The sequence below is a fragment of the Emydura macquarii genome, unplaced genomic scaffold, assembly GCF_026122565.2.
Source record: "Emydura macquarii macquarii isolate MOO-44397 ecotype Brisbane River unplaced genomic scaffold, CSIRO-AGI_Emac_v2 contig_1851, whole genome shotgun sequence".
NCBI lineage: Eukaryota > Metazoa > Chordata > Testudines > Chelidae > Emydura > Emydura macquarii.
The window spans coordinates 133,118-157,218 of NW_027131988.1; the positions used below are offsets into that span (position 1 = coordinate 133,118).

The following is a 24,101-nucleotide window of genomic DNA, read 5'->3' on the forward strand; positions in this document are numbered from 1 at the left end:
TCAGCTCTTCAGACCCTCAGCCACGGTGGGTCACAAGCTCATCACAGTGTCACTGGGGGGCGGGCAGATCTGGGGGTCTGGGGTCTGATGTTCCCAGGGGAAAGGCAGACAAGGGGGTGTCACTCCAGAAAGGGGGATCGGAAGCTGCTCATTTCCCTGCCCCGTCCCCAGGTCCTTCCTAGGAAACCCACTTCGCAGGCGTCGCTCCCCAATTCCTTCGCTCTTCCATATCCTTCCCAGAGCTGGTGGGAGCTGGTCCCCCGTCACCCTCTTATCCAGCCGTTGGGGGCGCAACTAAGGACAGCCACCCCAGCTCACTCACTCCAACGTGACTCCGATTGACACCCATGGACACCTTGGGGGTCTGGCCCCACCGACTGCCATGGGGCGATGGCTGATTGACCCCAGCTGGGGAAGGATCGTGTCTTGAGACCAGCGCCAGAACAATGCTTTCTTCCCAAATCAGGCAATGCCGGGAATCCTTGGTGAAAATGACTGACCTCCCGGGGCGACTGGATTCAGGTCACCTCCCCCATTCGTGCCACTTAGAGAAACCTTCCCCCCGCCATGTGGAGAGCGGCTTCTAGCAGCATGAATTCCGTCCCAGAGGAAGAAAGTGCTGAGATGCAGCCACTTCTGGGGTGGGGAACCACCACACATAACACCACACGGGGACAGTTCATCCAGTGCTGAGATGCAGCCACCTGTGGGGCAGGGAACAACTGCACATATGGCCTCACAGAGACAGCTTGCCTGGCGCTGACATGCAGCTACCTCTGGGGAGGGGAACAACTGCACATAACGTCACCTGGGGACAGTTCGCCCAGTGCTGAGATGCAGCCACCTCTGGGGCAGGGCAGCTGGGGACCAGCCCCACAGTGACACCGCCCGTGCCTTGCAGCATGCTGCCCCTTGGGTGAGGGAAGGTTCCATGGCAGTTGGCGGCAGCTGGGGGGTGGGGTTAGGGGGCAGCGGGAACTCCTGGGGAGTCTGGGGGAGATCGGGGTGAAGGCTGCAGGTTCTGCTGCCGCCCCCAGAGACCCTGTCTCCCCGAAGCGTGTGGGGCGGGGGCGATGGCCAGTGTCAGGCTCCCCCGTGGTGCCCCCCGGTGGCCGAGAGAGACGTCGCCCTACAGAGCAGTCAGCAGCTCCTCCGCCTGCCTCAGTTTCCTGCTGCTCTCAGCCGCCCTGCTGGGCCCCGGCTGGCAGGAGGGGGGCCACCTCTGGGGTCCTGGGGCCCCCGCCGGGCTGTGCATCAAGCTGGCCTGTGGGGACATGAGACAGGGCAGCGGTAAGAGGGGGACGGTGCCGCCCAACCCCGACCCGCAGCCCCTGCTGCCCCAGCCCTTGCGCCCCTCTCACCCACGGGGGCCGTGCAGGAGGGCGGCTTTTTAACCCCACGTTGTCCTTGCTGCCCCCCTAGACCTTCTCAGGGCCGCTCGCATCTGCCTGACCGTGGCGGCTCTCGCTGGCTTCGTGGCTGCCGTATCCATTCTCAGCCGCTGCTCCCGGCTGGTCTGCGCCGGGAAGGTGCCCGGCCTGCTGATCTCTGCAGCAGCCAGCTTTGCTGCAGGTACGGCTACATTTCCTCCCCTGCCCGGCGCTGGCATGCAGCCACCTCTGGGGTGGGGCACACGGGGGCTGTTTATGCTGAGTTGCAGACCTCTGGGGTGGGGCCCTCGCCTGGTGCTGAGTTGCAGCCACCTCTGGGGTGGGGCACAGGGGCTGTTTATACAGCAGGCACCCGGGGGGTTTATACCCCTCGCCTGGTGCTGAGTTGCAACCTCTGGGGTGGTACCCCTCGCCTGGTGCTGAGTTTCTGCTGTTTATACAGCCACTTGACTCTAGGGCTCTCGGGTTTAACCGCCATGGTCCTGTATACGCTGGATGAGCCCGGCCATGCGTCCGCACTGAATGTCACCTGGACCTTCTGCCTGGCCTGGCTGGTGTTCACACTGTACATAGTGACGGGTGAGTGAGGTGGGGGAGGGGAAGAAAAGGCCAGGCCATGGGGCCAGGGTCCCTAATCTAGCATCTCTGCAGTGGATCAGCTTCATGGTGCTGGGGCAATTCCCCCGGAAGCCTCCATTCTGGAGGATCCCAAAGCACCGTGTGTGCTGATTACCCAGGGGCCCCTCGTCTGGTGTTGAGATGCAGCTACCTCTGGGGTGGGGCGCGGGGCTGGTTATGCAGGGATCTCTCACCCGGCGCTGAGCTACGTGCTCGTCTCTCCTCTGTCCAGGTGTTTTCAGCTTGCTCACTCATGTCCTGTATCCGGAGCCGGGGCCCGGCGCTGCCACTGCCTCGTCCCTGACGGGCGCCTGCGTCCCGGAGAGCAGGATGGGCTGGCTGGGAAGTGACTGGCCTGTCGACGGCCCCTGAGCGTGTCTCTGCTGCCTCCTGCTGGCGGGGCAGAGCCCTGCTCTGTGTGTGCGCTTGCATCATGCCCCCCCTGCAGGGACCCCTCCCCAGACCCACCCCCCACTGCGCAGTAAAGAAGTGAATTTCTAGCCAGGTCTGGGGCCCGTCTTTGCCATCGTGAGTCCCCCCACCCCGGCCTTGCCAGGCCAGCGACCTGCCCCACACGTCCGCTGGACCCAGCCCCGGTCTTTTCTGCCCCCTGGGGCGAGGTTTTGGCTCCATCCCCAGTGGGGGCTTTTCTTGTTTGCTTTGGTGAGTTTCTCAACATCCCCCCCTTGGAAACTTGCATTCGGGACGAACTGCAGCGTGGCAGAACTCTGCCGTGGGGCAGGGCCCCATAGCGCCGGACAAACACAGCACGGAGCTGTGGAGAAAACCCAGGCGTCCTGGCTCCCAGCCCCCCCTGCTCTAACCACAGGACCCCACTCCCCACCCAGAGTCGGGAAGAGAACCCAGGCGTCCTGGCTCCCGGCCCTGAATCAGCCATTGCCCCATTGGCGTCAAAGCGGGGCCGAGTGGGAGCCTGGGGGGAGGGGATTTCCCGTCCCCTTGTCACTAGAGTGCGCTGAGGTGTTCCGGCAGAGCCCCCCCAGAACCGCAGAGACAGGAAGCCGCGGGGGGGAGGGCAGCTCTGGGGAGAGAGAGAAACAGCGCAGAGAGTGAGAGAGAAAAGGGCTGCGGGGGGATGGACGGACATACAGAGAGGTGTGGGGGGATGGATGGACATATAGAGTAGTGTGGGGAATGGACGGACAGACAGAGGGGTGTGGGGGGATGGACGGACATACAGAGGGATGTGGGGGATGGATGGCCAGACCGAGGGGTGTGGGGAAAGGACGGACGGATGGACAGACAGACAGAGAGGTGAGTGTGGGAACAGGGAGATAAAGGGGTGTCTGGGGACGGATAGCTATGGGGTGTAGTGATGGATGGATAGAGGGGGCAAATGGGGATGGATGAGGGTGTACAGGGGGACACAGGGACAGACACACACACAGCATCTCCTCTGACACTCGCTTTCCCCACCCACCAGGCCCAGGAGCTTCTACCTCAAATATTAGCCCCGCCCTGCTGGGGACAGACAGCCCGGGTGTGGGTGCAGCCGGACAGAGTGACTCTGCAGGGGGCATCCACCCAGGTAAGGAGACGCTGCGCTCTGCTCCCCCCAACCCCCGTCATCGGCCCCCCTTTGGGCCCCTCACCACTACAGCCTCCCCCCCCCGGTCTAAAGACTAGACCCCACTCCCCTCCCAGAGCCAGGGATAGAACCCAGGAGTCCGGGCCCCCAGGCATGCCCCCCCGGTCTAACCACTAGACCCCACTCCCCTCCCAGTGCTGGGGAGAGAACCCAGGAGTCCTGAGCCCGGCGGGGGGGGGGGGCATTATGGGGTATCCAGTAGCAGAGAGGGGTTTGGGGGGAGTCCACAGGGTCGCCATCTGGGGCAATGGAAAGGAATGAAGCCAACGCGAGGAAGGGGGTGAGAGGCCGGATACTGGACTAGATGGGCCCATGGGTCTGATCTGGGGCAGCAGGGAGGGGGCAGGAGACCAGGCTAGGTGGGCCTGTGGGGCTGATCCCAGAAAGGGGGCCCCAAGCTGGCTGCGGGGGGCTGGGTCTGCACAGACCAGCCACCCACGAGGCTCATGCTGACGGGAAGGTGCAAGAACAGCTCGGGGAAGTGGCTGGGGTGTGAAAAGCTGATGGAGAGCAGCAGCAGCTCTGCTAACCACGAGCGAACGCTCCCCTCCCCTCCGGCCTAGAGAGGGACCCAGGAGTCCTGGCTTCCAGCCCTTCCCCCCTCCACGCTCTAACCACTAGACCCTGCTCCTCCGTCACAGGGGCTGGGTGAGACCACGAGTCCCCGGAGCAGTTTGACTCAGCCCTGGCCCTGCAGCAGGACCCAGTGGGGCGATGTTGTGTGGGCGCGGGGGGGCAGGGCTCTGACAGCCATGGGGCAGGGTGGGGGGTTGTTCCCCGATGCCAGGGCTAATGCACCCAGCTTGGGGCTGCCCCCTCTTGCAGGTCTGGTAACCACGCCGCTAGCCGGCTCCCGTCCCGGAGAGAGATGCAGGCGTGGAGCATCGCGGGCAGCCTGCTGGCCGCGCTCAGCGGGGTGATGCTGTGCCTGGCTCTCTTCACCGACTACTGGCTGGTCGCCTACGGCCCCAAGGACACGGGCCACAGCGGGCTCTGGCAGGAGTGCTGGCCGGTCTGCCAGAGCCCAGCCCCCGTCCAGGGTGAGGCAATGGGCGGCGCTGGGACGCGGCCCCTCTGGGGTGGGGCAGGAGCCGGTTATTTGGGGACCCCACACCCGGCGCAGAGATGCGGCCACCTCTGGGGTGAGACACGGGGGCTGGTTATACAGACACCCTCCACCTGGTGCTGAGATGCAGCCACCTCTGGGGTGGAACACAGGGGCTGTTTATACTGGGGCCCCTCGCCCAGCACTGGGACAGCTCTGCTGATGCCCCTCACTCCCGACATGCAGCTCCAGGCCCTCGTGCAGGGGGGTTGGGATGGAGGGGAGGGGGCAGGGTCCTTGTTAACTCTTCGTGTCCCGGTCTCCCCCACAGCCTATATACAAGCCACCCGGGCCTTCATCATCCTGGCCTTTCTGGCCTCCCTCGTCGTGGCCGGGTCCCTCCTGGTCCCCATCACGGCCTGCGTCCGCAGCCCCGCCAACCTCAGCCTCACGGCTTCTGTTGCAGCCTTCGCCGCAGGTAGGGCCGGGACACGGGGCTTCCCCCTCTGGGGGGTGGCGCTGATCCAGCTGGGAGGGGGTGGGGGGGCTGGCTGGCAGGGGGAATGGGACAAGGGGCTTTCCCCTCTGGGGGGCGGCACTGATCCGGCTGGGGGGGCTGGCTGGTGGGGGGAATGGGACAAGGAGCTTTCCCCTCTGGGATGCTGATGCTGATCAGGCTGGGGGGGAGGGATCTGGCTGGCTGGGGGGGTCCGATCTGGGCCTGGGGGGGAACTGGCTGGCTGGGGGGGGTCCGATCTGGGCCTGGGGGGGAACTGGCTGGCTTGGGGGGGGGCTAACCCAGTCCCCCCCGCAGCCTGCTGCACCATCATCGCCATGTCCGCGTTCACGGCTGAGTCGTGGAACAAGAACCAGGCCCCGGACGTCCAGCTCACCTTCGAATGGTCCTTCTACCTGGGCTGGGCCGCCCTGCCCCTGCTGCTGCTGAGCGGTGAGAGCCGGGCAGGAGGGGCGGTCGCTGTGGGGCTGGAGCATGGGGGGGGGGGGCCGAGGTTTGTGGAGGGCAGGGCTCCGTGGGGGAATGGGCAGTGGGGGTGACCATGGGAGTCGGGGGAGGGGCTGCTGTTTAGGGCGAGGGGAGGAAATTGGGGGGAAGCGGATGTGGGGGGCAGGTTGAGGGTGCTGTGAGGGGAGGGGGCAGGGTGGGGGCAGAGGGCTGAGGGGCAGGGGGGCTGGGAGGGGGCTGTCTCCAATCTCTCCCATCCCCCCCCCCAGGTGTCTTCGCCATTGTGATCCACACACGCCACGCAGGATATGAGCAGATGTGACCGGAGCCCCACGGACCTGGAGATTGGGGGGCTGGACGGACACCCCAAAACGCTTCTGCTGCCCCTGGAGCGGAGCCGGCACGCCTGTTCCCTGCCCCCTGAGCCAGCCAGTGCCCCACCCTGCCATGGGGCTGGAGCAGAGACGGCCCCTGGAGGCTGTTTCTCTTCTGGCCTTTTCCTGCTTGGAAATAAATAGTCCCTTTGCATCCAAACCCCGTCTCCTCCCGGTTACTGGCCCCACAGCAGGGGGTGGGCCCCGGGGCTGCTCTGGGGGAAGCACGGACCCATGGGGGTTCCAGAACCTTGGGGTTACCATGGGAGTCGAGATGTGATTAGAGCAGAGGGTGTGTGGGGGGGGGCTGGCTCTGGCTCTAGCCACTAGGACTGACCCCTAGGGGATACTGGCCAGTGCCCAGCGGCAGGGAGTCCCGCGGGTTAACCCCATGGTCTTTTCAGTCGTGCTGTGATAGGCCATCCCTGTCTCCGATGGCCCCGGGCCGGGGCTCCCAGCTGGGGGCGGCCGGGCTCTGTCTCTCCTGTGTGGCCACTGTCCTGCTGGCCGTATCGGCTGCCACCGAGTCCTGGCTCCGCCTCTGGGTCCTGGGCATCGTCATCCACCGGGGGCTGTGGAGGGAGTGTCAGCTGGGGGCCTGCGCCCCACTCCATGGCCAGCGAGGTAGGGCCCACGGGTTCACCCCTCTCTGAGCCAGCGGCGGGGAGTCCCGCAAGTTAACCCTGCTCTGAGCCAGTGGCTGGGAGTCCCACAGGTTAACCCTGCCCTGAGCCAGGGGCAGGGTATCCCGCGGGTTAACCCTGCTCTGAGCCAGCAGTGGGGAGTCCCACAGATTAACCCCACTCTGAGCCAGCGGCGGGGAGTCCCGCAAGTTAACCCTGCTCTGAGCCAGTGGCTGGGAGTCCCGCAGGTTAACCCTGCTCTGATCCAGCAGTGGGGAGTCCCACGGATTAACCCCACTCTGAGCCAGTGGTGGGGAGTCTCGCAGGCTTCATCCTCAGGGAGTGGCTGGACGGGGGGAACTGTCTGAAAGAAGAGTGGGGGGCTCAGCTCAGCTCTACCCCCCAGGGAGGGAGCCCTGGGTGCTGGGGACAGCTCCCCCTTTTCCACCCCCCCTTCCCTGCAGCCAATGCCCCACACACCGGCGACACGGCCGGGCATGGAGAATAGTCCAGGGGGTAGGGAGCTGGGTGAACCCAGACCAAGTGCTGGGGGGACCCCAGGGCAGGAGTTGGGGAGATCCCGAGGTGTGCAGAGGGGTGGAGGTGGCGGCGTGAGTTCTCATCGATCCCACCCCTTTCCTGCCCCCGCCACAGGGTACGTGGAAGTGTCCAGGGGCTGCCTGGCTCTGGCTGTCCTGGCTGGGTACCTCTCCGTGCTGTGTGGGGCGCTGGCGCTCACCCCCTGCCTGGCCCCCTGGGGGCTCGACTGGGCCCAGGGGGCCGCTGGCCTCTGCTTCCTCACAGGTAAGAGGGAACAACCCCCAACCCCTCTACCTCCTCCTCACCCCCAAACTGCCTCTGCACTCCCCTAGCCCTCCTGACCCCCAATATCCTTCTACCCCCCCGAAGCCTGCCCTCTGACCCCCAACTCCCCCCTTCCCATCTCCTCCTTCCTCACCCGATTCCCACTGACCCCCACTCTCCCTCACCTGCCCCCAGCCCCCCAAATCCCCCTGCTCAGCTCCATCTCAACTTGCCACCCCCAGTTCTCCCCAGCCCCACATCTCGTGTCTTGCAGGCGCCTTGGCCGGGGTGGCTCTGGCCTGTTTTATGGGTGGCTCGGCCGGGGAAGCCGGCGGCAGCTGGGCCTGGTCGCTGGCGGTGGGCTGGGCAGCGGTGCCTGCGGCCGGGTTGGCAGGTGAGCACCCGGAGGGCGGAGGGAGTGGGGGGGACGCGGAGGAGATGCCTCTTTTGGCTACGCTGACCCCCCACGTCTGTTCCAGGCATCTGCCATTGCCAGGCTCGGCGGAGGGAGCGACGCCTGCACAGCGGCCCAAGAGGATTGCCCCGTTTGGGGTGACACCCCAGCCTTCCCGTTTTGTCCTCCAAGCAGAGTTATTAAACCCTGCGTGCAAGCCAGAGACGCACCCCAAGGACTCAGGGGATTGAAACACAGATAGCTCGCCCAGCACTGAGAAGCGGCCATCTCTGGGGTGGGGCAGCTGGGGAGCAGCCACACATAACGCCAGGGGGGACAGCTTGCCCAGCGCTGAGATGCAACCGCCTCTGGGGTGGGACAGCTGAGTATAACTAACCACTGCATCACCCGCCCAGGCCTGCGCAAAGTGAGGAGCCTGCGGGAGCTCTCTGCAATTACACGGGGGGGGCGGCACAGGCCCTGCCCCAGAGACGGGCCCCCTCACACCCGGCACTGCACGGACCCACGGCCGGGACAGGCCCCGCCCCAGAGACGGGCCCCGGGTGCCCCGAGAAGGCAGCAGAGTCCTGAGCTTTGCGGGGTGAATCAGGGGAAGGGGAGGCACAAACAGCCCGGACACCTGGGTTCCCTGGGGGGGGGGGGGTGACGTGCCCCGGATGCCTGGATTCCTTTCCCTGTGTGGGGGAGGGGCCCAGGCGAGAGTTCTCTCCTAGGGGGCGGGGCTCCATGGGATGGGCGGGGTCTATCCCCGTCAATCTCCACCAGCGGGCTGCAGTGCCGCGTCCTTGGCCCATGTAACCGGTAGCTGACACCCGGATCACGTGACCCTGCTCATTTTTCCCCCTCCCCGCACGTGCCTAGCTCGCAATGGGGCTGCAGGGGCCATGCTGCGCTCCGATTGGCCGCTGGGTTCAGGCCCGCCCAACGACCATGGTGATTGGTTCCGGGAGAGGGGCTTCCCCTTTCGTGAGTGGTCAGAAGTGTAAGGCCCGCTCTGGCCGCTCTGGCTGGCTCGTTCGGAACACGCTGCTCGCTCTGATTGGTCCGATTCACTGCACCCGCCCCCTTTCGAGCGCTGATTGGTCAATTTACAGTCCCTGCACTCTTCTGATTGTGTCACCGCAACGCCTTTCTCTGATTGGCTGAGCCCCCCAATGTCGCGTCTCCATTGGTCAGTTTAGCGATCCCGCCTCTGCGCGGCGCCGATTGGCTCGACTACCAGCCCCACCCCTCCGTCGATTGGCCTCAGGGTTTCAGCCCCGCCCAGAGTCACGCCCCGGACGCTGATTGGATGCGATCACGGAAGGGGTGTGTCCAGGACGCGGAGCGGGGCGATGGCGGCGCTGCGGGCGCTCGTCGGGGTGAAGCGGGTCATAGACTACGCCGTGAAGGTGGGCGGGGCTCGGACGCCTGGGTCCCTCCAGCGGCCCCGTCCCCGGGTGTGGAGGGCGGGAGGCGCTCGGACGCCTGGGTCCTTCCCCCGGCCTTTGGAGGCGCTCGGACGCCTGGGTCCCTTCCCCGGCTCCTGTCCCCTGGTGTGTGGGGGGAGGCGCTCGGACGCCTGGGTCCGCGCGGTGACTGTCTGCCCCGCAGGTGCGGGTGCGGCCGGGCGGCGGGGTGGTGACGGACGGGGTGAAGCACTCCATGAACCCCTTCTGCGAGATCGCGCTGGAGGAGGCTGTGCGGCTGCGCGAGCGGAGCCTGCTGCAGGAGATCGTGGTGGTGAGCTGCGGCCCGCAGCAGTGCCAGGTACCCCGGTGCCCCCCCGTGTGCCCCCGGTGCCAGGTATCCCGGTGCCCCCCCGTGTGCCCCCGGTGCCAGGTATCCCGGTGCCCCCCCCGTGCCCTCCCCCCGGTGCCGGGTACCCCCATACTCCTAGTGCCCGGTGACCCCCCACTCCTGACCCTCCAGTATCCCTCCGTGCCCCGTTACTCCTCATTGCCCCCGATCCCTGGTGCCAGGTACCCCGCACTGCCCCATACCCCGGCTGCCAGTCTCCCTGTGCCCCCCACTGCCCTCTGTGCCAAGTACATTAGACCATCAGATCGGCCACTCTGGGTCCGAGCAATGGTCCCCCTAGCCCAGCGTCCTGTCTGCCAACAGTGGCCAGTGCCGGGTGCCTCAGAGGGAATGAACAGACCAATTATCTAGTGATCCAGCCCGTCGGCCATTCCCAGCTTCCTGGAAACAAAGGCCCAGGACACTCAAAGCATGGTTTTGCCGCCCCCCCCCCCCATCCTGCCCCATAGCCATTGATGGACTTATCCGCCATGACCTTATCTAGTTCTTTTTTAACTGCTATAGTCCTGGCCTTCACAGCGTCCTCTGGCAAGGAGTTCCACAGGTTGCCTGTGCGTAGCAAGAAGAAATACTTCCTTTTGTTCGCTTTCTGCTGCCTATTAATTTCATTTGGTGACCCCTAGTTCTTGTGTTATGAGAAGGGGTAAATAACACTTCCTTCTTTACTTTCTCCACACCAGTCATGATTTTATAGACCTCTATCATCACCCCCCCCTTAGTAGCCTCTCTTCAGAGCTCAGAAGTCTTATTAATTTCTCCTCATATGGAAGGTGTTCTGTACCCCTAATCATTTTAGCTGCTTTTTTCGGTACCTTTTCCAATTCCAATGTCGTCTTGGAGATGGGGAGACCAGATGTGCATGCGGTATTCAAGCTGTGGGCGTACCATGGATTTATAAAGAGGCAACGCAATATTTTCTGTATTACTATCTACCCCTGTCCTCATGATTCCCCACATTCTGGTAGCTTTTTTGCCTGCCGCTGCACGTTGAGTGGATGTTTTCCGAGAACTATCCACAGTGACTCCAAGATCTGTCTTGAGTGGCCACGGCTAATTTAGACCCCATCATTTTATATGTAGAGTTGGGATTATGTTTCCCAGTGCGCATTACTTTGCATTTATCAACATTGAATTTCATCTGCCATTTCATTGCCCAGTCACCCAGTTTTGCCGCCTCACTGGTTACCCCTTTTTCCAGGTCATTTCTGAGTATGTTGAACAGCACAGCACAGACCCCTGGGGGACACCGCTATTTACCTCTCTCCATTCTGAAAACTGATCATTTATTCCTATCCTTTGTTTCCTGTCTTTTCACCAGTCACTGAGCCAGGAGAGGACCTTCCCTCTCATCCCATGACAGCTTACTTTGCTTAAGAGCCTTTGGTGAGGGATCCTCTCAAAGACTTCCTAAAATCTAAGTACACAATATCCCCTGGTCTCCCTCGGCCACATGCTTGTTGACCCCCTCAAAGAATTCTAGTAGAGTGGTGAGGCATGATTTTCCTTTACAAAATCCATGTTGACTCTTCCTCAACAATTCCCCCCATAGATCCCTTGTGCCCCCCTGTGCCAGGTACCCCCGCCCCCCTCAGCCTCCCGTCGTCCTAGCAGTGCCAGCACACGTCCTATAGCACTGCTGGTGCCTCTCCCTCCTGACCTACAGCTCCCTCCCTATGGAAGGGCTGGGCCACCGGCCTGCTGCCCTGCTGGTCTTTGCCTCCTGGTTGGCCTTTGGGGGGATGGCACCAGCTGTGTAACCCAGAATCTGAGGCTGACTTGCCTGGCCTGTGTCTGCGCCCAGGTTCCCCTTAAGGGGTGGGGGGACTGGGAGCCAGATGCCTGGGTTCTGCCTCTGGGAGGGGAGTGGGGTCTAGTGGTTACAGCAAGTGGCTGTCTGGGAACCAGGACTCCTGCGTTCCCAGGAGCTCGGTCCGTGTGGGGGGCTGATGGAAGGCAGAATCCGGATTTGTGGCTCCTTCCTGCTCTAACCATTAGGAAATAGCTGCAGGGCAGCTGCAATTCTGGAAACCTCCCCCAGCGCTGAAATGCGGCTGCCTCTGGGGTGCAGCGACCCTTGCCTGCCAGGGGAGGGCCCGCGCCCTAGTGCCACCCTGGGGCATCATTGTGTTCCTGCCTAGGGTGTGTTGGCTTCTCTCCCCTCCCACCTTCCCCAGGCCTGGCTCTGTCCATGTCATTTGCGATTTTCTGCTCTGCTGGCCAGTTACCCCCTCCTAGCCTTCAGCTGCAGCTCCCCCAGCTCTGCCGGTGCCCCCCACTTCTGACCCACAGCCCTCGGCTGGCCTAGCCTTGCGCTCCCCCACTACTGGTGATTCCCACTTTCAGCAGCCTCGCCTCAGTCGAGTTTGCCAGGTCTCAGCCCTGTTTGCACAGGGTCAGGCACCGAACTGCTCCCTCTGGCCCTCCAGGGGGTGACAGGCCAAGGGCTGGACAGACCCCGGCGAGCCAGCCCCTGCTCTGGTCTCGGGGGTGTATTTGGGGAGACTGTGTGTGGGGTGGGATCCAGGGGCTGCCCAGCCTGTCTCCCTGAGTTCTAACTGTGCCCCCCACCAGGAGACAATCCGGACTGCGCTGGCCATGGGGGCTGATCGGGGGCTGCACGTGGAGATCCCGGCCCCCCAGTATGAGAGCCTCGGCCCCTTCCAGGTGGCCAAGATCCTGGCGGCGCTGGCCAAGAAAGAGGGGGTCAGCCTGGTGCTACTGGGCAAGCAGGTGAGATCTCTTTCCCCCTGCACTGCCCATGGGCCTGTCTGTCCGTCCCCCCCCCTCAGCCCCATGGGCCCATCTACCCCGGTATCCTGCCCCTTCCCCCCAGCCCCACGGGCCCATCTGCCCTGGTATCCAGCCTGCTGTGCTGTTCCAGCTCAAGACAAGGCTCCCTGCCCGGTGACTGGGGATGGGAGGGGCCCCAAGGGGCCGGTTCAGGGGATGACTCATCTGCTCTTTCCCAGGCCATCGATGATGACTGCAACCAGACGGGGCAGATGACGGCAGCGCTGCTGGACTGGCCCCAGGTGCCTGCCCTGGAAGGGGGTCGGGGAGAAGGATCCCGGCAGCGGGGGGTTCTGGGAGATGATGGGGGTGGGGGAGGAGAAGGATCCTGGCAGCGGGGGGTTCTGGGAGATGATGGGGGAGAAGGATCCCGGCAGTGGGGGATGCGAGGGGAGGATCTAGTGAAGACTTCCCCCTATAGTTCCTGGCAGCAGAGGATTAGGGAACTGGGGGGGGGGAAGGTTCTGGGTGCTCTCTAACCCCCACCCGGGCCCTGCAGGGGACCTTCGCCTCGGCGCTGACGCTGGAGGGGCAGCAGCTGACGGTGGAGCGGGAGATCGACGGGGGGCTGGAGAGCGTCCGGCTCAAACTGCCGGCTGTGGTGACGGCCGACCTGCGGCTCAACGAACCCCGCTACGCCACCCTGCCCAACATCATGGTGAGGAGGAGCTGCTGGAGGCTGCTTATCCAGGGACCCCTCGCCTGGGGCAGAGATGCAGCCACCTCTGGGGTGGGGTGGGGGGTGCTGGTTATACAGGAAGATATGCAGCCACCTCTGGGGTGCAACAGCCGGGTCACAGCCACACCACACCAAGGCGTAAGCGAAGGAAAACCCAATCTCTGAGTTACCTGGGTCAGGAAATGGCTCCTGCTGAGGCTGCAGGGTTCTCTCCCTGGCTCGGGGCCGGGAGCCAGGACTCCTGGGTCCAATGCCGGCTCTCTCCCCAGAAAGCCAAGAAGAAGAAGATCGAGGTGCTGAAGGCGTCAGACCTGGGGGTCGATCTCTCCTCCCGGCTGTTGGTGCAGAGCGTGGAGGAGCCGCCCCAGCGCCAGGCCGGGGTCAAGGTGGAGACTGTGGATGCCCTCGTGGGCAAGCTGAAGGAGGGGGGCCTGGTCTGAGCCCCTGCCCTGGCTGGTGAGTGCAGCCCGTGCCCCAGCATGCCAGGGCTAGACACTTTCCCCTCTCAGGCAGTGACTGCTGGGGGCAGGGGGAACCCGGGGTCCTGGCTCCTGCCCCTCGTGCTCTAACCACTACCCCCCCTCCCCAACTGGAGAGAGAACCCAGGGGTCCTGGCTCTCGGCCCTGCCCGCTCTCACCACTAGCCCCCACTCCCCTCTCAGAGCTGTGAGGAGAACTCAAGTCCTGGCTCCCTGGCACTGATCTCTCGGGGGTTTTTCTCTTTCAGCCCCTCCTGGAGCCGCTGTGCCCGGCTCTTCTGCTGCTGTGACGGGCGGTGCCCCTGGGGGTCCCTTGCTGAGGACCTGGTGCTGGCCCCCCCCCCCCCGATTGTAACCGTGTTGCCTTCTGGCCCTGCCAGCTGCCCCGGAGCTGCTGTTTGGGATTCATAAACCCCGCGGGGTCATTGGAGAGTTGCTGTCCGTCTGTCCTTTGTTCGTCCTCTCTCCCAGCCTGGCCCGGCTGTGTCTGTGGGGGGCCCAACATGACTCTGGGAACCCAGGCCAGGAGGCAGGGCTTATTGTGGAGTAGGGGTGGGGTTTTTGAAGAGGAGGGGTGGAGCCTGAGGGTGTAGGGGTGGGGTTTGCTGAGTAGGGGTGGGGGCAGGGTTTGTTGAATGGGGGTGTGGCTTGGGTGGGAGGGGTTGTAGGATGGGGTGAGGTTTGGGAAGACAGGAAGTTTTAGTGGTGAAGGATTGGGTGCAGATTATGAGGGTGGGGTGATGGAGGGTGGGGTTTATGGGCCTGACACACACACGCCCCCCACCCCCCCCCAAGACCTGCTCGACTGGGACAGGTGGTTCCTCCCCTCGCCTCATCAGCCGGGATCCTGGGCCTATTGGCTGAAATGCAAAAGGAGCGGATCTTGTTGGTCTTCCGCCTGCCGTTACCCTGTGGAACTCCCCGCCACTGGATGCCCCTGGGCCAGAAGGTGGCACACAGACCTAGCCAGGGTGCGCATGTTGGTCCTCCCCGTGCAGCTCAGCCTGCTGGGTGTAGCTGAGTGGGAGGAGGGGGGGGGGGGGAAATGAATCCCCGGGGGCTGCTGCCAGCTTCCTAGCCCTTTGTGGGGCCCAGCTCGGTGCCCGGCACCTGCATGAGATGGGCCTTGTGCACACGCCTCTACCCCGGCTTCGATCCCCTGCCTGTGGCAATCCTCCTTTGAATGGCCGGGGGGATTTTAAAATGGGTCCATCAACTCAGTGCCCGAGAGGGGAGAGACCAGAGGATCTCCAGATCCCCCAAATCCAGCAGAATGGCAGTGTGGTGGGGGTCTGGTGCTGGTGGGGGTTCCCCCCCTGGGTGATGGAGGGGGTGGGGGGTCAGTCAGGAGCAGGGAGTGGCTGAATTCAGTGATGGGGCAGGGGTTGAAGGGCCAGAATTGCACCTTGAAATGGGGGAGTGGGGGGGGGAGGGGCTTCTGACTCCATCCAGGGACCCATCTGATTCGAAGCTGATTCACTATCTGGGGCCCAGTCACATGGGGACAACCTGCCTGGTGCTGAGATGCAGCCAACTCTGGGGTGGGGCAGCTGAGGAGCGAAGAGGAGATTTTGTTACTTGTTTCTGCTGGCAGCAACTGCCTCCCCCTGGGCAGGAACGGCCATAGTGGGGCTGGTCCCCCCTCCCCCACACACACACACAGGGGAAAGGTCCAGGTCCTGCCCCCGAGCCAGGAGCTGTTTCTAGAAAGGTCATGACCCCTGCACCCAGAGCTAGAGAGAGAACCCAGGAGTCCTGCCCCCCCCGCTCCCCGCTGGCACCTCCCCTGCCCCCAGCCTGGGGTCCCCTCATCCTGGCTTGCCCTTCTCATGCCACCAGTGCCCCCTTGACCCCCCTGTGCCCCCCACTGCCCTGGTGCCATTTCCTGGGTCCCCCCACTGCCCAGCCCCCTGACCTCCCTCCTCACCCCCTGTCCTATGCCCCCCTGAGCCTCCCACACTGCCCAGCCCCCCTGAACTCCCTCCTGTGCCCCACGCTGGGAGGAGCCCCCCCCCCCCCCACCCCGCCACCCTTCCCCTCCCCCCGCCGCTGGCTCGGCCGAGCCGGTCCGGCCCCATCGCTGGGATTCCGGAGCCGTGGTGTGGCCGGGGCGGAGGCTCCGAGCCCGCCCTGCTGCCTGCGTGGGTGTCCCCGGCCCAGCCGCCCCCATCTCGCCGCCGGCAGGACCGCCCGCGGCTCCCTCCCGAGGAGTTCCCCACACCTGGGCCGCCCGGGAGCCCCCGCGGCCCCCCCCCACCTGTCATGGCCGCCAGGTGCCGGCACACCTGGGCCGCCGCCCTGCTGCTGCTGCTGCTGGGTGAGTGCGGGGGGCGCCCGACGCCCCTGGGCTGCGCGGGGGGGGACGGGGACCGGGCGCGGATTCCTGGAGGCTTGGTCACGTGACACACGCTTCAATTCCGGGGGGCCCCCGGGCAGCATTTCTGGGGCGCTGCCCCCCTCCCCCCCGTCCGAACCAGCCCCCCCGCAGGGGAGAGGGTTCCAGCAGCCCTGGAAGTAGGGCAGGGGGGGAAAGGGTTGGGGAGAGAACCCAGGAGTCCTGGAAGCTTCCAGCCCCGCTCCCCCTCTCCTCCCCTCCGTTCTAACCACTAGACCCCACTCCCCTCCCATGGAACCCAGGAGTCCGGGCAGCTAGCCCCCCTCTAACCACTAGACCCCACTCCCCTCCCAGAGCCACAGGCTGTGGGGTGAGGGCTCGATCCCCGGGGGCGGCGCTATGGTGACTCGGAGCCGAGGCTCATGTTTCCCGTGCGCTGGGCGTGCCCGCTGGGCTCTGCAATCCGGCCTGTCCCAGCCTCCTGCCCTGCTGCTGTGCATCCGCCACGCCCCCTCCGGGCCCCAGCCCGGCACCAGGCCACAATCAACTGGGGTAGCGTCTGGGGGGAGACTTGTCACGGTTCGCCCAGCACAAAGATGCAGCCATCTCTGGGGCAGGGCGGCTGGGGAACAGCCGCACAGAACGCGGCACTCGGACGGCTCGCCCAGTGATGAGATGCAGCCACTTCTGGGGCAGGGCGGCTGGGAAACAGCCACACAGCGACGCCGCGCTAGTGTTCAGGACGGGAAGGAGGATCCTGTGTCAAATGCGGCAGGAGGGACCAGCCGGCAGGAAATCACCCGCATGTGGAGATTCTCAAATCAGCAGGGTCATTGCTCGGGGACCCAATGGCCGTGAAGGAGCCGGGAGGGCAGGGGGCTGTGGGTCAGGAGTGAGGGGCACTGGCAGAGCTGGGGGTGGAGGGGCTCAGGGCTGGGCTAGAAGAAGGGAAGGGGGAATCCAAGCAGCTAGTTTGCTGGTCTGGGGGACCACGGGAAGGGGCGGACGGACTGACGGAGGAGAGGATTCCGTCTCTGTGCTGGGGGCTGTGGGGATCTGGACCCACCCATTGGGCAGGCAGCGGAGGAGGGGGTGTTGCACTGGGGGGCGGGGAGGAGGCAAAGGCACCTTGAGACCCATGGTTGGGGAGGGGGTGGAACCGAACCCAGAACTAACCAGCCTCCTCCTCTGTCTCTTCCCACCACCCCCCAGGCCTCACGCTCGCCCTCCCCCTTCAGCTGCCCCCCGGCCCCCTGGCAGTGCAGCTGGGGGGGAACCTCTCCATCCTGCTCTCCTACCCCCCGACCCAGCCACCCCCCAGCATCATATGGCGCAGGAACCTGACGGCGCTGGCGACTGGACACCTGGGTCCCAGCAGCTCGGTGGACGTGGCCCAGGCCTACGAGGGCCGGCTCAGGGTAGACCCCCAGAGGGGGACGCTCACCATCGCTCCCGCAACCCTCCAGGACGCCGGCACCTACACGGTCGAGATCTTCCCGCTGGGGGGCCAGGTGTGGCAGGGGAACGTCCAAGTGGAGGTGTACGGTGAGTGGAGGTGGCCCGGACGCCTGGGTTCTATCCCCAGCTCTGGGAGGGGAGGGGGGTGTCTAGTGGTTAGAGCAGGGAGGGCCTGGGAGCCAGGACTCCTGGGTTCTATCCTGGCCCCAGGTGGGGGGTGGTGTCAGTGGTTAGACCAGGAGGAATAGCTAGACGCCCGGACGCCTGGGTTTTCTTCCCTCCTGCAGAGCTGGTGGGGAACGTCTCAGTGACGCCCCCTTCCCTGGAGGTGACCGAAGGCGCCGAGTCGGCGGTTCTGACCTGTGCCCCCGTGCGGGGCGCTGTCACCTGGACGAAGGATGGGCAAAGCCTGGAGCAGAACCCTCGGTACCGGATCTCGGATGGGATCCTTCGGATCAGCCAACCCAACCGGACCGACACCGGCACCTACAACTGCACCGTGTCCAACCCGTTCGGCAGCGGAACCGGCAGCGCCCAGATCCGGGTCTATTGTGAGTGCAGGCGGGACGCCGGGGTAGATGGGTCCGTGATCCGGAGAGGAAAGTGGGGGGAGGGGATCCTGGGCTGGGGGGCCCAGGAGGTGAGGAAGGGATACCGGACTCTCTCCCCCCAGTTCTGACTCGGTTCTGGTTCCCTTCCTAGTCGGTCCGGAGCCCCCCACGATCAAATTGTCGTCAGACCGCGACCTGGAGCCCCAGCGCTACGTCCAGGTGAACAGCACAGTGACGCTGACCTGCTGGGCCCCGTCGGACCCGCCCGCCCAGATCTACTGGAGCCTGGCCGACGCCAGCGACCCCCTGGTCCCGACCCAGCCGAACCTGACTCTGACCCGGGTTCAGCTCAGCCAGGCCGGGCTCTACGCCTGCCTCGCCAGCAACCCGCAAACCCAGCGCCGCCTCCGCACCACCCTGACCCTCACCGTCGTCCGTGAGTGCCCCGGGGCCTTTCTGGGGGGGCTCAGGGTCCCATCCAACCCCAGGGTGGGGAGTGGCTGACTCGGGGGCAGGGAATGGGGCATGGGCACCTTTCCCCTCTAGGAGGCGCCAGCTCACAGCCAGCCCCAGGGCAGGGAGTGGGGCACGGGGACCTTTCCCCTCTAGGGGCCACTGGCTCCAATCCAGCCCCAGGGCAAGGAGTGGGGGGGGGCAGGGAATGGGGCACAGGGACCTTTCTCCTCCAGGGAGCATCAGCTCTGATCCGGCTGCAGGGCAGGGAGTTGGGGGGCAGGGAATGGGGCACGGGGACCTTTCCCCTATAGGAGGTGCCGGCTCCCAGCCAGCCCCATGGCAGGCGACTGGCTGGCTCGGGGAGAGGCCGTGGGGCTGACCCGTCTCTCTCTCCTCCTCCAGAGATCCCCCCTGGGCTCCCCGTCTGCTCCCTGGAGTCGGTGGCCAATGGTTCGGCCCTTCGCTTCCTCTGCTCCTGGCCGGGGGGCTCCCCGGCCCCCAGCCTGAGTCTGCAGGGGCTGCCGGGGGGCAGTGTGCAGGGGGTCGGCCCTGGCCTCGAGCGGACCCTGAACTCGCCCCCGCCCAGCCTCAGCGGCACCCAGGTCAGCTGCCTGGGGAGGCACCTGGCAGCCGAGGGGAACTGCAGCGTGACCCCGGGTGAGAGCCCAGCCCTGGTGCTGGGGGTGCAGTACCAGATCCCGCCATGGGGGGGCAGCACTGGGCTGGGTGCAGAGGGTAGTGAGGGCTGACCCGACTTCTGGGGCGGGGTTGGCATCCCATAGGGAAGGGACGGGGGGCTCTGCCAGGCGTGTGGGGCATGGGCCATGTTGGCAGAAGGAATAAAAGGAGGGGGGTGAGGCCCTGATGTCCAGTGGGTGGGGGCATGAATCAGGTGGGCGGGACTAGCATCCAATGGGTGTGGCCTGGCGTGTTAGGGTGGAGCTAAAATCCAGTGGGTGGGGGCGGGATCAGGATGCTATGGGGCGGTGAGTATCCAAGGGGCGGGGCCAGGATTTTATGGGGTAGGGCTAGCCTCAAGGGGGAGGGGCCTGGACAATGGAGTGGGGTTAGCACCTGGCAACCCCACTGAAATTAACCCCCCTGCAATCCTCCCCTGCCCCCCAGAAGCCCCCTCGGGGGTCTCGCTCTCATTCCAGGCCTCCCTGGATCCCAACGGAACTGTTCTGGTGGATCTGCAGTGCCAGGGCAACTACCAGCCTGTGGAGATCGGCTGGGCCCGGGACGGGGCGCCGCTGGGCCCGGGCGGGCGGTACCAGGTCAGCGCCGATGGGAGCCGTCTCACCATCAGCAACTTCACAGACCCGCAGGACTTGGGGAACTACTCGGTGTGGTGCCAAAACCCTCTAGGCTCGCAGGAGAGAAACCTCACACTGACGGGTGAGAGAACCCAGGAGTCCTATCTCCCAATCCCCCTCCCACCCGCGGTAACCACTAGACCCCCTCTCCCCTCCCAGAGCTGGGGATGGAACCCAGGTGTCCTGTCCCCATAGATCAGGTGCCTAGGCCCCTCCCTCTAACCCCCCCTTCTCCCTCCTCCTCCCTGTAGGTCCCTCCATCTCCAGCTGGACCCTGGAGCGTGGTTCTGAGCCTGGCTTGGCCCGGCTGAGCTGGGCGGTACCAAACGGCTCCGTGGTGACTGGGGTTTGGATCCAGGTCCGGGAAGCCGGGGACTGGCAGACGGCGCAGACGCTAGGGGGCGCCAGTCGCTCGGGCACTGTGTCGGGGCTCCAGGCCCACAGCACCTATTCCTTCCGCCTGCTGCCCCTGCTGGGGGCCCGGGCTGGGGAGCCCAGCCACATGCAGACACTCCCGCCGGGTAAGTATCGGGGGGCGGGAGCCAGGACTCCTGGGTTCTAGCCCGGCTCTGGGAGGGGAACACGGTCTAGTGGTTAGAGCGGGGGACTGGTAGCCAGGACTCCTGGGTTCTGTTTCTGGCCCTGGCTCTGGGAGGGGAGCGGGGGCTAGTGGTTAGAGTGGGCAGGGGCTGGGAGGGAGCTAGGACTCCTGGGTTCCATCCCCGTCTCTCCTGTCCTTGCAGCCTCCACCCTGAGCCCCGGCGCCATCGCGGGCATCGTGTTGGGCTCGATTCTGGGCATGATCCTGCTCCTTGCCCTCTTCGTGCTACTGATCTGCTTCCTCCGGGCACGCTGGGGTACGTCCGATGCTGGGTCCCGCCACCTCCCCAGAGCCTCCCGGGAAGCGGGACTGTGGGGCATGATATGCTGCTCTTGGCCAATCAGATGTAAGGGGTAGAATTGCTACCCTGGTCCCAGCCAATGGGCAGAAAGTCTGCTTTTATCCAATCAAATATCAGGATTGGAATCACTGCCACGTCCTTGGCCAATCAAAAGACAAGTGGGGGTGGGGTTGCTAAAATATGCACAGGCCAATCAGACACAGGGGTGGAGTCATTGAGCTATTTCTAGCCAATCAGGTGCAAGGGATTCAGTTGGTGATCTTACCACCAGCCAATTAGAATTCAAGGGAGGGGTGGGAGAAGCCCCTGGCACCAGCCAATCAGATGCAGGGGACGGGTGGGTGCTCCTAGGTCCAGCCAATCAAGCTCCGCCTCTCCATCCTAGGAAAGAGGGAGAAGATGCCCCCACCGCCGCCTGGGACCCGCCCGCATTACTTGCCCCGCCAGGTGAGTGCGAGTGGACGGGGCCTGCTGGGGGGTGGGGCCTAGAACTGGGCTTTCCCGATGACGCCTTGCCCATGCCTCAGTTTCCCCATCCCAAAGTGGGACGCTGACGGCGCGTTGCTCTGTTCCAGTTCCTGAACGGGAGAGAGTCCCACCCCGTCGAGCCCCCGGCCTCCCCCCCCCAGGGGTCTTCGCGCTGCTCCTGGGCAGACGGCGACGTCTTTTCCATCAGCTATGAGGAGCATCTGCGCGTCCACGGCCCTCCCGACTCCTGGGTAAAGGTTCCCCCCACACAGCGCCCCCTGCTGAGCCCCCCTCCCAGTCCAGCGCCCCCTACTGAGCCCCCTGCCCCACGCAGCCCAATATTCCTTGCCCCACACCCTGCACCACAGCGCCCCCTGCTGAGCCTCTCATTTGCTCTCTGCAGCACAGCGCCCCCTTAGTGCCACCCTGGGGCATCGGGCCCAGCCCTGACTGCCAGGGGAGAGCGTCCCCATGCCACCCCCTGGCTGTACATCTCTCATTCTCCTTCTTTTTCCCAGCCCGGATATCCTGGAGATGCCGCTCAGCCAGGCCCCAGGACAGTGCGCAGCGCCACGCGGGTGTGACGGGCGCGGGAGATCCAGCGTGGGAGCCCGGCATCCGGGAGAGCCTTATAGGGCCTGTGTGCTGGCGATGAACCCAGGTGTCCGGGAGGCACCTATAGAATGGAGTGAGCCTGCCTATGGAGCCCAGCCATCCGGGAGGCCTTTATGGAGAATTGGTCTGTGTACGGAACCCAGGTGTCCGGGAGGCCAATGGGGTGCTGCTGCCAGTGAAGGATGAGGCTCTGTGGGAATTATCTGGGGCCACCCAGGAGGGGGTGACCCTGCGCTGGCCCCCCCAACCTTCCCAGAACTGACTACGGATGAGGAGGGGGGTCTATGTGCCTTGGCTGCTATGAGGCGATAGCGGGAGAAAGGGACCGGTCAGGAAGGGGCTGGACTTCCTGTCTCTCTTGCTGTGCCTGGGGAGAGGGTGGGACTTCCTGTTTTTGTAAATTATCTCAGATTATGCATGGCTCTGATTTGACCTCTGGGGAGAGAAAGAGAGAGAGAGAATTATGTCTGTCTGTGCCTGCGTCCCCACAGCCCCATCCGCACCCCTTCCTCCATCCTCCCAGCCCTCCATCCCCCCAGCCCTCCATCCATCCATCCATCCCCATACAAACCCCTCCATGCATTCAGCCATCCGCACCTGTCCCTCCTTCCTCGCCCCCACTCTGAAGATGTCTGATTTCACCAGCTGGGGTGGGGTGCTGGCCAACTTGTGGGGAGCTGAGGGCGGGGCTTTGCTGGCGCAGAGGGCACCAGTTGTCTGTGTGTGTGTCGATCACGTTTGCGCCTAACAACGATTTATCTTTCTAATACTGTTGTTTTTGGAACTTTTCTTGCCATTACAATGCCTGGCCCTGGCAGGTTGCGGGTGGGATCCTGGTGTTTGGGCAGGGGGGGTCGGGATCTAGGTGTGCAGGGGTCGGGGGAGGGATCCTGACAAGCAGGGGAGGGCACGGGTTGGAGGAGGGATCCTGGTGCGCAGGGGCTCTGGTGGCTGCTGACTCCCGAGACCGGCCCAGGAGAGCTGTCACCGGGGCACATTTAGCCTGGGGAACTCCCTCCCACATGATGGCAAAGGCGGGAAGCGGCTGCGAGGCCCGGAGCTGGGGGAAGGGATGAGCTCTGCTCTGTGTGTGTTTCCTGGCCATAGCCCAGCCCCCCCAGGCAGCCCCAACTCCAACTCGCTGCACCCCCTCCCACACGGACAATCCGCCCCCTCCAGACTGACGGCCCCTGGCTTTGACTCATGACCCCAGTGCTGCGCTGCGTGGGGCAGGTGGGGGGCACCCCAGGCAGGGTGATCCCTGGGGGCGGAGGAAGGGGCTAATTAACCAGGGAAGCGGGGGAGGGCTAATTCATTGAAGCCCCCCCGGATTTGGAGAGAGCCGAGGGGTGACCGACACCAACTCTTAGAGCCCCGGGGAAATGAGAGCCCCTGAAGCCAGGAGCTGGGGTAGCCGGGGCGTGGGGGTCGGGGGAGGGGGGGGTTGAGGGGCACCGGCAGAGCGGGGGGGGGCGGGGCGATGGGTGCTGTGTAGTCATAGCAACAGGGGCAACAGTCAATAATAGACCCCAGGACTCCTGGCTAACAGCCCCCCCCCCCGCTCTAACCACTAGACCCCACGCCCCTCCCAGAGCTGGAGAGCGAGAGAACCCAGGCGTCCTGGCGTCTGAGCCAAGGGGTGACCTGTCCCTGCGGTGGGCCGGGGGGGGGGGGGAGGGTCTGGGCTGGGTGACCCAGGGGGCCCCATTCTCGGGCCCGGCGAGTGGCAGGTTCCTACCAACCTCCCTTCCCCTCCCCCACTGCACCAATGCCCCCCCCCAGCCCTGGAACATCCTCCCCATCCCTCATGCCGGGGCCCCCCCCCCCCAAATTTTATTTTTTTCTCCCTCTCTCAGCGTGACACGATTTTTCCTCCCTGCCCGGCCAGCTGCTCCTGTCCCTGAGAGCCCCCCCACCCCACTCCTCCCCCTGCCCAGCCCCCTCTTGCCCCTGGTCTCACTCACTGACCCCCCCAGACACCAGTCCCCCACCCACAGTCCCGGCCGCCGGGCGGAATGGGCGTCACCCCAAATCCCCCAAACAGGAGAGTGTGAATGTGACACCAGCCCCCGATCCACCCCCCCCCCCGCTGGACACCCCCCATCTGCCCCCATCTCCATCCATCCCCACCCCCCCCAAGTACCACTCCTCCGGCTCGACTTTTATTTCGTTTTTATTGGGAAAAGACGAGGGTTTTTTTTTCATTTCTTTATTTATTTTACTTTGCTTTTTCACATCGTTTTCCCCCTCCCGCCCCCCCCCATGGAGTTTTGACAAATTAAATGGGAAAAAAAAAACAAAAAAAAAGGCCGTTTCAATCAATCACAGGAAAATCGAGCGAATTGAAGGTGACCCCGAGAGAGGTCACTGACGCAGGGGCAGCCGGGGGCCGGCCGAGTCGCTGGCCCG

At 64.6% G+C, this 24,101-nt stretch overlaps 4 protein-coding genes across 4 annotated transcripts; all 4 read left to right on the plus strand.

The window, feature by feature from the left end:
• The first annotated feature begins 3,264 nt into the window (after positions 1-3,264).
• LOC137159316 (protein NKG7-like) lies at positions 3,265-6,094 on the plus strand. The gene is made up of 6 exons (XM_067557473.1): positions 3,265-3,284; positions 3,454-3,558; positions 4,444-4,658; positions 4,995-5,141; positions 5,478-5,612; positions 5,897-6,094. Exons 3-6 carry the CDS (start codon positions 4,487-4,489, stop codon positions 5,947-5,949), a joined length of 507 nt encoding a protein of 168 aa, XP_067413574.1. The 5' UTR covers positions 3,265-3,284; positions 3,454-3,558; positions 4,444-4,486; the 3' UTR covers positions 5,950-6,094.
• A 341-nt stretch (positions 6,095-6,435) lies between these two features.
• LOC137159324 (claudin domain-containing protein 2-like) lies at positions 6,436-8,829 on the plus strand. Its single transcript, XM_067557483.1, has 4 exons — positions 6,436-6,625; positions 7,279-7,428; positions 7,703-7,822; positions 8,705-8,829. Exons 1-4 carry the CDS (start codon positions 6,436-6,438, stop codon positions 8,827-8,829), a joined length of 585 nt encoding a protein of 194 aa, XP_067413584.1.
• Positions 8,830-9,114: 285 nt separating this feature from the next.
• On the plus strand, positions 9,115-14,021 carry ETFB (electron transfer flavoprotein subunit beta). The gene is made up of 7 exons (XM_067557474.1): positions 9,115-9,234; positions 9,437-9,592; positions 12,215-12,373; positions 12,613-12,675; positions 12,933-13,091; positions 13,382-13,568; positions 13,840-14,021. Exons 1-6 carry the CDS (start codon positions 9,178-9,180, stop codon positions 13,550-13,552), a joined length of 765 nt encoding a protein of 254 aa, XP_067413575.1. The 5' UTR covers positions 9,115-9,177; the 3' UTR covers positions 13,553-13,568; positions 13,840-14,021.
• Positions 14,022-15,853: 1,832 nt separating this feature from the next.
• VSIG10L (V-set and immunoglobulin domain containing 10 like) lies at positions 15,854-22,388 on the plus strand. The gene is made up of 11 exons (XM_067557484.1): positions 15,854-15,908; positions 17,187-17,471; positions 17,672-17,935; positions 18,087-18,371; positions 18,794-19,048; positions 19,517-19,789; positions 19,959-20,228; positions 20,451-20,564; positions 20,995-21,056; positions 21,185-21,328; positions 21,596-22,388. The coding sequence occupies exons 1-11, from the start codon at positions 15,854-15,856 to the stop codon at positions 21,659-21,661; spliced, it is 2,073 nt and encodes a 690-aa protein (XP_067413585.1). The 3' UTR covers positions 21,662-22,388.
• The last annotated feature ends 1,713 nt before the right edge of the window (positions 22,389-24,101 follow it).